Genomic DNA, 14450 nt, shown 5'->3' with positions numbered 1-14450 from the left:
GGCCTCTGCTGAGGTTTAGTGTCACCCATGAGTTCTCACTGAGAAGACTAGAGCCACGTGAGGTGGAATTGTAAAAAAAATGCATCTGCCCAGGGCTCTAAAACACCTCAACACAACCCAGGGCAACCTGCAGTTACCCTAACCACAATTGTATAGCATTTTCTTTTTTTTTGTGCATTTCTTACATGGATCGAACACTACGTGAAGGTATCAGAGCGCATCACATGAGCACCAGTTACAGTACACAAGGACAGATTCATGTTAGGCACAAGGAGATCCAGTGATAACGCTTGAGCCTCCTGCCAGACTCGAACCTGGTTCCTCAGCTTCATGGTAGGCCACTCTAGCCATTATGCCACATCCTCATTTACTAGCGCACCGGGCACACAGAACATGCTGCCCCTCCAGAAACTGTCAGTCTCAGCGTTTAGCTGTCCAACAATAAGGCAATATTGTTCCTGTTGGTTATACCTCATTTCTGTCTGCTTCCGTGGTGTAGAGTAGTAAGCATCTCATGAAGGAGGAGGAGGGAATATCAGCAGAGTGGCGAGAGAGAGTTGGAGAGCCTGAGGTGCTGTCTTTTGTACATTTCTAATGGGGAGTTTACATCTAGTAGTAGAGAGGGAAGAGTCCCTCCCACGGAGGGCAGAGGAGGGTGCACTTTCCGTAGAGGAGAAAGACGCACGCTGCTTGTGGGTGACCGAAAAGTGCCCTTCGTGTAAGAAAATGAAATACTTGGCTTATTGCGGAGAGGGGAGTGTGCAGCTTATGGAGGGAGGGGAAAGAGTTGCTTCTGCGTGGAGAAGAGGGAAGTGTGCTTCTGGAATGGGAAGGGTCGGTACCTCTGGGAAAGGAGCGGGTATTTGTAATATAACGTGTACAGGGCAGTCTACAAACTGCAGAAGGTATCATCTCGTAAGTGCTGGAAGCTGGGAAGAGCACCTGCAACGAATAACCAACACAAGTAAGCATTTGTCAGCAGACGGGTCAATGAGCGAGACAGTGAACGCACACCCGGTGTAACAAGCGGCTTGCATGAAGTGGGGAGAAGCTGCATGGAGTATAGGAGTCAGCACCCCGGTCTAACCCCATACAGGCGCATGAACATAGAGGGCAAAACGGGCTGTGGCCAGAGACCCCGGGCTAATAGCCAACGATCGGTGTGTCCATCCACCCTTAAATAAGAAGCTAAGTCAAAGGAATAGAGCGTGAAAGCGAAACCAAGAGGGCACAAGATGACATGGAGCTTGTCTACCGGCTGCTCCTGAGACAAAGAATGTTACAGTGTGAACTGCGAGCTACAAAGTCAGTGGCACAGAGACCGCAGCAGGTGGAGGGGGTCTGCGTGATTCTCTTGCGGGAGCATGCAGCAAGGCACAATGATTGCGACCATATGGCGCCACCATATGGAGCCGCTCGCTCCTGCATGCAAGCAATGCAACGCGTGCACGTTTTTGCCCCCAAAGCTATACCAATGGCTAAAGGTCTCTCTCCTAAGCAGCGCACGAGCGATGCGTAGGCGAGACCTAAACAAGATTTCCAGACTATCTGACGAAGTTGAACTCTGCATCAAAGCGAAGGTCAGCAAGATGCTAGGGGTGATAGAACCCTCTGACAGTCCCTGGGACACCAAATGGTATTTGTCCCCAAACCTCTCTCTAATGGTGGCAAACCAGAGATAAGGGCTGGGTGGATTGCATGGGTTTAAATGCAGTCACTAGAACTGATGCACACACCATACCAAGAGCAGATGAGCTCATTTATAAGCTGGGTGCAGCAAAGTTTTGACTACCTTAGATGTAACTTGTTGGGACCATCCTTCTCAGCCCATGAAAGTCACTTTCAATTCAAAAGAGATGCCTTTTAGGCTGGAAAATGCGCTTGCTACAAAGGTTGGTGGATTAAGTTCTTTCAGGACTGGACCACTTTTACACTGCATATCGGAATCAATTTGCTGTATTTGGTTCCACCTGGAAGGATCACCTGGTCCACCTAAGGGAAGTACTACAGGCCCTGCAACAGGCAGACCTAACTATCAAGGATGGTAAGAGCCAGATAAAGTTCAGTTGTTTGCTTAGACCACCTTGTAGGTGCAACCTCTCAAACCCAAAGACTATTATGGAGTGGGAGATTCCCAAGACCCAGAATCAAGTCAGGGCTCTCTTTAGCTTGATTGGGTCCTACAGGAGTTTTGTGAAGAGTTTTGGGACCATTATGGCCCCATCCACTCAACTCCAGAAACGGGCCTAAGAAGGTCATCTGGACCACAGGATACCAAAAGGCATTTGACACCCCGAAAGAGGCTACACGCTTAGCACCTGTCTTGAAGGAACCAGACTATTTAAAACAGTTCATTGTTGAAACAGATGCTTCTGAACATGGGATTGGTGTACTTTTATCACAGATCAATAAGGCCAGGATCAGCTTGTTGCCCACATTAGCAGGCGACTCCTCCTTAGAGTGCAGCATTAGAGCGCCTTTGAGAGAGAAGCCTTTCCAGTTGTTTCGACCCTGCAGAAGCTGAGACCATACTCGATTAAGATTCACTTTAAGGTTCAAACTGACCCCAGGCCTTTCAGATTGCTAATGTAGATGAGAGGGCAGAGCCCCAAACTGTTGAGGTGGCCCATTTATTTCCCTACAGGGATTGACTTTACAGTGGAACACAGACATGAGACTGGCCATGCCAAAGTAGGTAGCCTTTCTAGGTTTTTCCACTTAGATGAAGAGAACTACTAGGGTGTGGATTCGTTGCTCATCACCTTTCATCTGGGGGTGGGGCATGTGGTAAAGTGGCCTTTTTGGTATAGTCACTTCCACACTTTTTGCTCCAATGCTGATGGTAAGGACTCTGAAAGTGCCCTTGATCCTGCTGCCCAGGCCCCAGTGCAGTTTTCTCTCCCTAAAACTGAAACATGGGACTCAGTGACGCCAATTGGCAACTACTTTAACCCCCTTATAAGACCCTGGTATGTGGTACCAGTGGTACCTAGAGTATGGGAGATGCAGGGGTCACCAGGGTCTGGAGCACTGATTGTGCCAAGCTGAGTCACACAGGTTTACAGATGACAACAGTTCTGCGATTGCAGACGGCATGAGCAGTGCAAACGGCTCAAACTAGACTTTGCCCGAACCATGTGTGGCAAGGTGAAAGCAATATTTTTAATATATGCCATTCACCCCTAAGGTAGGCCTCCTGAGCCCAGGAAGCCGGTTGCATAATATTAAAGGTGTGTACATATACGTGCAAGCTTATATGACCCTATAGTATATACCCCTAGGGGTGGGCTACCTGGAATGTACAGCCAAAGAAGGTGTCTGCCATTTTAAAAAGAGCAAAATGGAGGGTTAGGGTTCTGGGTAGCAAAGGCGGCACACATCCCAGCATGTGGTCACTTCATGGGTGAATTAGCCACTGGGGCTAGTAGCCCATTTGCTAATTACACCAAACCCTTAATTCCCCTAAATCTAGGATTTAAGTGAAACTCATTAAATCCTATTGGTTCAAGATATTTTCATATGCAGATGACACACAATTGATCATCTCATTTGGCCAAGATATAGACAGCATTAAACAAAAATTCCTCACCTGGATGAAAGAAATTGCTCCTTGGATGTCCCTTGATTGCCTTCAACTTAATACAGGAAAGACAGAAATCATATTGTTAGGCAAAGCTCAGAGTATATGGAATGCTAACTGGTGGCCAGCACAAGTGGGCTCTGATCCCCAGCCCACTAGAACCGCAAAACATCTAGGTATAATCTTAGACGATCAACTATTAATGCAAATCTAGGTCGTCACTGTATGTGCCCATGGTTTGGCACTATGCGTTGGCCAAAAAAAATATGTATGTGGCTACCACTGAACCCACAAAAGACTCTCATCCAGGGGCTAATAATTTCTAGTCTGGACTATGGAAATACCATGTTTTGTGCCTCCAGTAAATTCCTTCTAGCCAAATTACAAGTGATCCAAAATACTGCAGCAAGTATGGTTAGTAGCCTGCCCCCTAAAACCTCTTCAGCCCCCATACTTGAAGATCGACACTGGCTTCTCATCCGAAAGAGATCACTATTTAAATTGCTCTACCTGACTGTGAAGAGTTCCCCCTTGACGATCGCGAGCATAGCGATGTATCCAAGATGGCGGCGGATTCGTGCCAACCAGGAAGTGAAGGAGGTGGTCTAGACCACCATTTGCGTCGTGAGAATGTGACCCCAATCAGCGATGAACAGAAAGTGGCACCCGAGGCAAACGGGGGTGGTTGGTGACGGAGCTCAGAGAGGAGGAGGAGCAACAGCATGAGAGAACTACCAGAGAAGAGGACGCGAGGTCCTGAACTGTGAAGGAAAGAGAAGAGGAATTCCTGAAGGTCATGGAGGATTCACCAGAGTAGGAGGAGACCGTGGACTGCGACAGATGCTCTCAGAGCACTATGAATGAGATCTGCACTCAAATGGGAAAGAGGAGGCTGGCTCACCCCTTACCGCGGTCCTTGAGGAAACGCCTCCCCAGATCTAACTGGAGGGGGATTAGCGGGGTGGAAACTGGAAGAGCCACCAAATCTCTCATGAACTTATTTTCGAATATAACTAGCTCTGTTATGTTCTCAAATCCCCACAACTCTGATCCATATAGAGATGCCGGTAATACTTGGCCTTTATAGATAGCGAGGGTCGGTGCGACAGGTTTACTCGTCGACTCTCGTTGTTCCCTTAAGACCACCCCAGAGACTCTTTTATGATTTAATAACATTTTGGCCAAGTGATCTTTCCAGTTCATCTGACTATTTACCCTGACTCCCAAATAATCAAAGGAATCAACCAATTCCAGGGGCGCACCATTGAGAGAAACATTATTTCTGGATCTCTTGGACGGTGAAATGGCCATAAGCTTTGTTTTAGAGGTATTGATGGTAAGACCTCTGTCAGTGTAAAACACACTAAAACGGTCCAAGAGCTTTTGGAGGCCTGTGGGGGTTTTAGAGATCAGAATGGTGTCATCCGCGAAGAGTAGAGTAGGGGTTTTTTCCCCCGCCAGGGATGGCGCATCCACCGCTTCCTCCCTGAGATGGTCCACCACTCCGTTTACAAAGAGGGAGAACAGGGTTGGGGCCATCACACATCCCTGGTGGACTCCACTCCTCACTGGCACCCTCTATGTCAGTTGTCCCTGACGTTATGCCTATCTTTCACAACACCGTCTTAGCAAATAGCTGTCACTGGAGGAAGCTGGGCAGGAGATAATTGTTGGAAGCCCAATACTGTTTACATGACAGAGACCCAGCAATTAAGGAATGGTGGCCACAGAGGAAGAAGAGTGACTTCAGCAAATAGCTTCTTGGCACTATTTTACCTAAAAGCACAGAAAAGACTGAGCCAGACAAACCTGCCTTGCATTGTCCCCCGTCTCTCAAAGGTCAAAATGGAGAGAACAGGATGAACACAGACGCTGGTGGGAGGAGTTCTTCATTGTCAGGCCTGGATCCAATTGTGATTCCATGATATTGCAGACATCCTTGGCTTCAGACAGAAGGTCATTGCATGATCATTCTCTGCTTCTCATATTGCAACTTTGGTACTGAAGGCAGAAGGTTTGTACAATATAGAATACTTAGGAATGGACACTTAGAATCTTTTTGCACTCAGGAAGTCGCAATATATAGATAGTTATATCCCAAATCTAATCTCATGCACTGTATATATTGTGTTAACCGTATGTTTTGTTTTTATCTTTAGGGATATACACTTAAATTATGTCATATCGATTGAGCTTGAGTTCACGCCACTGTAAATGTTTGGCTTATTTATGTACATTTCTTTTAGGTCACCACACTAGAGCAGGACCTCCTGGCCTGCCCCCTTACTGACCCAGTGAGGTTGTATTTTTTATCTTTCCTTCTTTTCTATCACTGTGTAGTACTGAGCACCTGAGGTCCTGAAGAATTGCCAATTGGGCAAGAAACATGTCGACCTAATCAGAGGGTTTGAGTTAGTCCGCTGTGTACCTTACAGATCCTATCTCCCCTCCCACTCTTTTAATCAAGGGAGTCAGCCACGTGAATAAAGGTCCTTGTGGACTGACCCACCTTATTTTAAACCACCACTCCCTCACGACTACACTTTCCCTTGACCCCTCACACGCACTCAACCATTGGCTGGAGCAAAAGAACTCCGTCAAAGAGCGCCTATTAGGCACCCGTCAGCATTGCAGCGCCAGTCTGATGAGGAGCAGGAGGCCAATGATGAAGCATGACATCGAGCTCACTGGGTGTGTGAGGTCTTCTAGTTCCAACAAGGGAACACCCTGTTCCCTGACTTTTCTCTCCTCCTCCACACACACACACACTATCTTGTCTATTCCCCAGGGAACTTTGTACCTTTCTTGTGTAATATCACTGTGTATACCCTTACTATACAAGATTTGTCTCCATTCTACCTCATGCAATGTAAAGCGCTCTGATACCCAAGGGTCTTGTACGCGCTATACAAAACTCTTTACATTAAAATAAAAAAATAAAATGATCATTCTCTGCTTCTCATCAGGTTCTCAGCACCTCAGCATATGAGTCATTTTACATTGTTACTCTCATTGCAGCAACAACAGGTCTTGTCCTCATTCCTAGATATACCTCTTGCTTGATTGCAAAAAACGAGGCCCATGGGAAAGACTTGATCATGAAACAAGAACTCCTTTCATTGTGGCAGAGCCACCGCCCTCAACAAGCATATCGTTAAGCTAGATTGACATCTGATTTTATAGACTTTATCTTTTATACAGTAGTGTCAATATCCTGCTTTTTAAACACTGTGGTATTTTATATATTGTAATGGTTTTAATTAACTACACAATAAAGAATTACTTACTTACTCTTGCTTGATTGCTTCTTCTTTTCTGCTGCAGCAAACTATTTGAGGCAAATGGTACATGGCTCACATGACCACCTTATATGTAGAGCAGTGGCAGCTGATGACAAGCCAACTGGCAGGTCAGAGTTCAAGTTACACCAAGTTAGGTGAGCTCCCACCAATGCCATGAGCATCTTCTTGCAGGTCTAGTCCTCTCCTATGGAACCAGGTATTCCAGAATATGCGCATTCCCTCCGGCACCCATGACTTCAATGGGTTTGGGTATCTGACACGGGCCTTCAGACAACCCGGGGCTGCACGGGGTCAGATGTGGGAGAGTGATGGGCAGCACATCTCCTTTGGGGATCTGTTCATCTTTAATGTGTTCCTTCACTCCGGCGAGAGGCTAATATTCTGGCACTGGCTTGATTCAGGACCGATAACACTAGGATATCTCTGCTGTTTTGAGGTGGATGTGAATTCAGCAGCCGACACACAGTGCTTGCATTACCATTTCTGATTCAGAAATGTTGGAGTCAGGAAAGAGCAGATCAGAGTGTAGGAAGGTGGAATACGTATGTAATGCCCTCACAACTTTGGATTCACTATAATAAATCACTAACTCAGCCCAATTTATACAAATAAAGCAGCTTTTTATTTACATTTAGACACCTAAACAAAGACAATCAGTTGAGTATAACAATAGTTATGGATTTTACAAGGAAAAACAAATCACTGCAATTCAACACTGCAGAACGTGAACAATGCAGTCAATGGTAAAAAGCACTAGTGACAATCGGCCACTTGCAGGTCAAGTTGCGCAGAACCCACTGAGGGCTACGGTGATGCTGCTCCCAGGACTAGCCCATAACAGTCTGTTGAATTTTACCTGGCTCGTAAGGTCCGGGTGAAGAGTTGCTCTGGCTGTCCATGGTGCTAAGCAGGAGCTGTGGGGGAGCTGGTTTTACTGCTCAGACAGTGCTGGTAAGGAAACGGATGCAAAGTCGACAACAGGACCACCAACGTAGTTGGTTGAAGGTTCTGTGGTTTTTCTTCAAGTTGCAGCATCAAGTGAATGTAGTGGTGTCCGGACTGGCCACCAACAAGCCTTGGCAGTGGTAAGATCATCGTGAAGCTATTTCAATGTCCAAATGTGTAGGAGAAAAAGGGAGCCACAAAGAAACTTGCTGGAGGTCAGATCTATGTTTCCCACAATGAGCTGGACTATCAAACTCTGGGCGATCCCCTGGTGGATCCGATGCCTAGTGATTCTTTGGTTCCAGAGGTGTGCTTTCACCTGTGGGCTGCAGGGGACTAGCAACGCTAGTCCAAGGGAATCTAGAATTGCCTGTGGTTCTCAAAGGTTTCCCTCTGTTGGGGGGAACCAGTCTTTGGTCCGGGATGAATAACAGTAGTGCAGTTGCAGAGTGGCTGCCACAGGGTAAGAATAGAGTACCTTTCTTTTTTGCAGGTCCTGAAGTCGCAGACTTGAGTCTCTTCTTTGTCTTCTGTTGTAAGTCAAATAAAATCTGATCTGAGGTTCTGGAACCAGGGGTGTTATGCTATGTTATTTGATTCTTGATATAGTACAAGGTTCATCTCCAGAGGGACATCTCAGGGTTGTAGGGCGGGCAGTGAGAAGAAGAGGTGGTTAGAACAGCCAGGTTTTTAGGTGTTTCTTAACGTCAACTAAGCTTGGACATGTTTGAATGGAAAGAGGATGTTTATTCCTGTGACGTGGAACAAGATAGGAGAGGGCATAGACTCCATATTTGGTTGTGCGATTATGTCTGCAGCATAAGAGAGATAGGTCCCTTGATCTGGGTTTTCTATTTGGAATATAAGGGCTGAGCTTATGCGTAGGTATTTTGGTCCTGTCAGTGTTCTAGTATGGGCCTGTATGGACATCCCTGAATCCTCCCTTAAACAGACAGCTGTAGGTCACTGTTAGGATTTAGATATTTTTATTGAGCGATATATGTCAGCTATGTATGAAAGTGACTTATTTTCAAACTATATGATAGTCTTAGGATTTTGAGGCTGTTGGTCAATATACACAGGCAGCGTATCTGTTTCTCTTGCTGCTTTTTTCCGTCCGAAGGGTAGCCCTCAGGAGGGTTGACGAGACACCAAGGGGAACAAAAAAAGAAAACAAAAGAAGTTCAGGCTACTGCCCTTGTTTAGTCAGAGGAGGTGGGATTTCTCTACCTGCACCAGTGCCCTAACTGTGCAGTGCCTAGTTGAGGGATTATGTGTGCCTAAATCGGTGTAGATCGTAACCCTGACCACCAACCCTTTAAAGAATATAAATGTGCAGCTGGCACTTGCGCCCACTACTTTTTTGGGTGCGACTGAGAAGGACCCCTGAGCTCCACAACTATGCAGCAGTCCTAGATGAACTCATCTCACTCAACACAAGCAACAAGATTAAGTGGCTGTGTAATCTGAGGCAGCTGGTTGGGCAAATGGGTTTAAGTGAATGTTGGACGAGCCAAACACCGCCTCCCAAGTCAGTGATTAAGAAGCTCTATTGGGACTGGGTCCAGGAGACAGCCATTCGCAGAGGTATAGGGGGGCCTCTTGCTGAGCGGATCCTCGAGTTTAAATGGACAAGTAAATTTGAACCCTTTTTAGACTTGATAGAGAAACCCTTGGACAGATCACTTTACCTAAAATTTAGGCTCAGGACTTTACCGGTGAATGAATTCACCTCCGGGTGGACGGTATGGCTAAAACCACTATGTAAGGGGCTGGGCCTTAGGTGTCATAAAATGGCTCTACGGGTCCTCTGCACTGACACGTCCTCTACCGCTATGGCGTGCGGGGTTGCCAAATGCTTGGGTAGTGCATGGCAGACACGTATAAGGCGGGCTAAGCTAACCCCCATCCAATTCAATCACCAGATGGCCCTATGACAGGATGTTTATCATGGTTTTATTTACCTGTTTTTAGTGTATATTTTATAGATTTTAGAATTTGGGTAGACAGTACTGCTGTATGTATACATAGGACTGGTGGGATCATGTCTTTTACTGTTTAATGTATTGTATAATATGCACATTTTTCCGATGAAATGTTGTATGTACATAAGGATTGGCGGCTTCCCGGATTCTATCTTTTAACGTACTGTATAAATTGTATACTTTTATGATGACATTTTTTATCGAATAAAGTACTACAACTACTACTACTGCATAACGTCATGTGTAACATTCCATAAAAAAAGATAACTCCTTAGTTGCTGTGTTCCAGATTAATATTTATTGTTGATATGAAGTTATGGGATAAATAGACACAGCATATACTGCCAGATTCATCAAAGACCCGTTTTGCGAGTCTTTAATAGCGATTCATAAGGAATCGCTATTACAGACTTGCAAACCGGGATTCATGTAGGAATCGCAAAATAAAATGCGATTCCTACACATTCCTTATTTGCGATTAGCAATTTGCTAATCGCAAATAAGGATGCGATTTCAAGGGTGCTAGGGGTGTCCAAAGGACACCCTGTAGCACCCCTGAAATGCCCATAGGAATGAATGCCCATAGGAATGAAAGGGGAGTTATTCCTTATTTGCGATTAGCAATTTGCTAATCGCAAATAAGGATGCAATTTCAAGGGTGCTTGGGGTGTCCAAAGGACACCCTGTAGCACCCCTGAAATGTAATCTACATTGGTGTTGCGCACACACATGTCCAAAGGACATGTGTGTGTGCAATATGCAACTCAGAGAAATGCATTTAAAAGCATTTGCCTAAGTTTTCGCTATTTACTACGAGGTTTGTCTTCGCAATTTATAAATGGTTAATGAATTGCATTTAAGGAATCTCAAATAGAGATTCCTTAAATGTAATTCCTCGCAATTTAGCGAAATCGCATTTACCGATTTTTGCATTTAGGATAATGAATCCCAAATGCAAAAATTGCGCTCGCAAAGGGCCGGATTCTCGAATCTGGCCCTTTGCGAGCGCAATTCAGCTTCATGAATCTGGATGATAATCAAAATAGTTGAATCCAGTAAAGCATAAGATAAAGACCCCACCGGGAGAAGCTGCCCTGCTGCTCAGCCTCCAAGGTAACTGACAGTACACTCAAACATACACAGATAGAACTAAGGAAGACGTCATAGAGACAGGCTGAGCAGCAGAGAACAGGATACTAAGAAAGTGTGTACAGCCCCTATGGTTTAAGATATTTACCCCGCTTTTCCAACTGTGTAAGTGAAGACATCACTGCTTGTTCGTATGCAACGATTGCTTTTGGCACACCATATGTTGGAGGCATGAACTTGGACTTGTTGGCCAGCGCTGTTGTCTCAAGGTTACCTTTGTATTCTTTTTCAGCGAAAAATGCTTTTAAGAATATTTTTCTGCAAAATTCAAGTGCTTCCAGTTTTAAATTATTGTAATCTGTGGCTCTATTGGGAACAAATTTTAGTCTCAATTCCAATATGGATTACTCACATTTAGTCAATATTTTTGTTGACAAATTGACTATCGAGCTTTCTTTTAAGACTTGTAAAACTGCCGTCTTGTCCGCATCTCCAAGGGAATTGTTTGAACCTTACTTTGTTTTTTGGCTGGCCCTTTTCTAAAAAAGAAGAAGAACCCTGCTTTTTTTGTTGTTGTCCTGGTCTAGACTCTGAGTCAGTCGAGGAATCAGATGAGGAGGTCTCTGAGAAGGTCTTGAACCTATTTCGTGAGCGACCTTGGAAATTTACAAGTGCCTTATGCGATTCACCTGATGTGTAATATTCTTCTTTTAAATTAGTATAGGCCTGTTCCAAGCTGAAAGATTTACTATCTTTCTCAAACTTGAACGTTTTGTAACTAATCGTATTGTCTTTGAAAGTGATAATCTCCTTTTCAATTTTCTCTAACAAAGCCCTTGCTTCAAAAAAGCTCTTTTTGCAAAAAACACCAATAAGGTATGAGTTATGGGCTAACAATAAGGTAGAGATTTTCTTAGATAGGTGGGGGCACTAGTAGTGATGAGTATTTATTTTTTGTTTTATAGATTGCTTCAATATGCTCGTAATGAGAAGCCCTGATGAAAGCCCGCAGAGGAATAAAAACGTGGCTAGAAACGCGTCGGCATATTCTTTAATGACATCAATTAATTGAATTGTCAAATCAGGCCATTTGCATTGAATGAATTGGCAAATATCTGTTATCTGCTTCTTTGAGTGATATATAGCAGCATTTTTTTTTAATTGAAAAGAATTTGATAACACACGCATGAGTTATTCGTGGTGTGCAATTTTGATCGTATGTTTGTCATTTAACAACAATTGAGTTTTGTCAAATGTCATGTTTATTTGTTGATTTAATTAATATTGATTGTGGTATAACTTTTATGATCTTCTGGAAATAAGAGAGTTTCCCTTATGAAGTCATCCAAAACAATTAAAGAAAAAAAGAGGGTAAATAAACAACCCTAACCACAAAAGGCATATAGTGTGGTTTTTTGTAAATCAAGAAGTTGGAACCCAGGTATTTCCCCCCGTTTTGCATATTGATTATTGGCCCTACCTGGTTCCTGTCATTAGGGCCTGACCCCTTTCTGGATTAACACCGCTTACCATGACATGAATATTGCCTTGGAAATCATTGGCCATCAGGATGCAGCAGCATCCTCAGCCGAGCTTCCATGCTGATAGCTGGGGGGATGGGCGAGACCCAGGTAGGGCAGGAGGAGGGCACATCTGAATCTGAAGGCCATTGCAGTGTAGCCTCGTTGATCACCCACATGGCCTGGGTCCAGCCGGTCCAGATAGATTATTCACCATTTTGCATGCCTTCCCCCACCAAACAAGGATTCTGTATCCTGGGCAGAGGAAGGTCCTGGGATGTGAAAGGATGGTAAGCAATCTTGTAATGCTAAGTCAGGCACGCAAAAATACATTGCCTTTGAGAGAAATAATCTTGTTTTGTAAATTGAAGGGACCAACTTTTATTTAAGACAAGACCTAGCGTCAGAGGAGCAAAGCATTTTTGTAGTAAAAAAGTCTCTGATTCTGAATTTGCAACTAGAAAGTATATTCTCTCATTAAAATATCATGAGTAAGTTAACACCTGACAATTGTGTTCAATGTCCACAAACTTCACAGAGTAATAGACTTTGGACCTCCACAGAACTCCACGGCTAAAGAAATGTTGCACAGCCCTTCTAATCCCTCAGAAAAGGAGGAGGAGTTGAAGTCTGCAGGAAAAGAACATTGTATGACGGAGCAGAGAGTGAAATCACAAGTCCTCTCATACAATTGGATGAGATTTCTGCCAAGGCCACAACTGTGAGGCTCTAGGATATGCTATTTTATGCGTATTTTTAGAAAGCACTATTACATGTCAGGGACATAGGTTCTCACCCATCAAAGAACAGGACACTGTGTCTACAGGAAAACGTGTTAGTACATTATGGCCAAACTCACCTGAATAACCCACTGACTGCCGAGATAACCAAAACCGAAGCTGAAGATGTACGGAGTCTCATTGACCATAGACATGCAGAAGTTCCCCATGGTGGAAGATTGTCTTCACGCCTGCGGTGCTCCAAGGATCCTGTAAAGATGTGAGGTGCCTGAGGGAACAAGACGACAAACAGGATGGTTGAGTTAGAGGGCAAGGCAAAAGTTTTGAGAAGAAAGTAAAATGACAGACAAAACCATGAGGGGATAACAGGATAGCATTTAACGTCGTACAAAAAGTAACATCCAACAAGCTCAAAAAAGTGAAATAAATCCTTAATTATTTATATATAAACATGTTCTTAAGTATTAAAGCAGCATTTACAACAAGCACATAAATAGCAAACTGAGCATGAATGACAGTGGACAACAAGCGATGCTTTGCAAACAGAGTGATTGGTTGGGGAGGATGAGAGGGTCACAGAGATTGGAAGCTGTAGAGTCTGCTCTAGGGTTTTCATGGCTCTTATTATCTGCAAACAGTCAACATTTCAAGCACATTAAATCAGCAAGTATGCCCTTATGTGGTTCCGCCACCCCTTTTCTCTCCGTTTCCTTGTGGTATGTCTTTTGTTACATCATTTATCCTCCACGTATATTCTATTTTCTCTTTGTGTATTTTCTTCTCCTCCGCCTGTTCTTCTGTATTCTTCTCTTATCTCCTCTCTCTCTTTCTCTCCTCTTTTCTTTGGTTTTCCTCTCTTCTCACTTTTCTTCCTTTGCAGTCTTTTCTCATTTTTCTCCTCAATTTATTATTTCCTTCATGTTTACCATCTTTTCTTATCTCTTTTGCTTATATTATCTTCATGGATTGTGGTTAAATTGTTATTGTATGCTTCTGTTCATACTTCATTGTTCTTGCATTTTGGATATGTTTCATATTTTATTTTAAATGTCGATTAATATAGATACGTGGAACGTTAGAGGTTTGGGGTCTCCTATTAAGAGTCAACGTGTTTTGTCCCATTTAGCTCATTTGAAAGCTGATATAGCTTTGTTACAAGAAATTCATGTTAAAGATGTTGAAATCCCTAAATTGCGTCGTAATTGGGGGGGTCAGGTTTTTGCCTCTCCTGTCATGTCATAAACGTTTGAATGTTCAACTGATTTCCCAAAATTCAGATACTGAAGGTC

General features: G+C 44.0%; 1 protein-coding gene across 1 annotated transcript in view; it reads right to left on the bottom strand.

The window, feature by feature from the left end:
* The window catches only part of LOC147725823 (uncharacterized), a 227306-nt gene extending 213883 nt beyond the window's left edge, over nucleotides 1–13423 (bottom strand). The window contains exon 1 of the mRNA XM_086959997.1: nucleotides 13281–13423. Coding sequence (XP_086816123.1) covers nucleotides 13281–13370 — 90 coding nt within the window. The 5' untranslated portion in view covers nucleotides 13371–13423. The remainder of the gene's footprint in view (nucleotides 1–13280) is intronic.
* Nucleotides 13424–14450: the final 1027 nt, after the last annotated feature.

Source organism: Lissotriton vulgaris, chromosome 3_1 (assembly GCF_964263255.1).
Source record: "Lissotriton vulgaris chromosome 3_1, aLisVul1.2, whole genome shotgun sequence".
Classification (NCBI taxonomy): domain Eukaryota; kingdom Metazoa; phylum Chordata; class Amphibia; order Caudata; family Salamandridae; genus Lissotriton; species Lissotriton vulgaris.
Note: the sequence above shows the minus strand (reverse complement) of the source record. Positions and strands in the feature narration are given on the sequence as shown.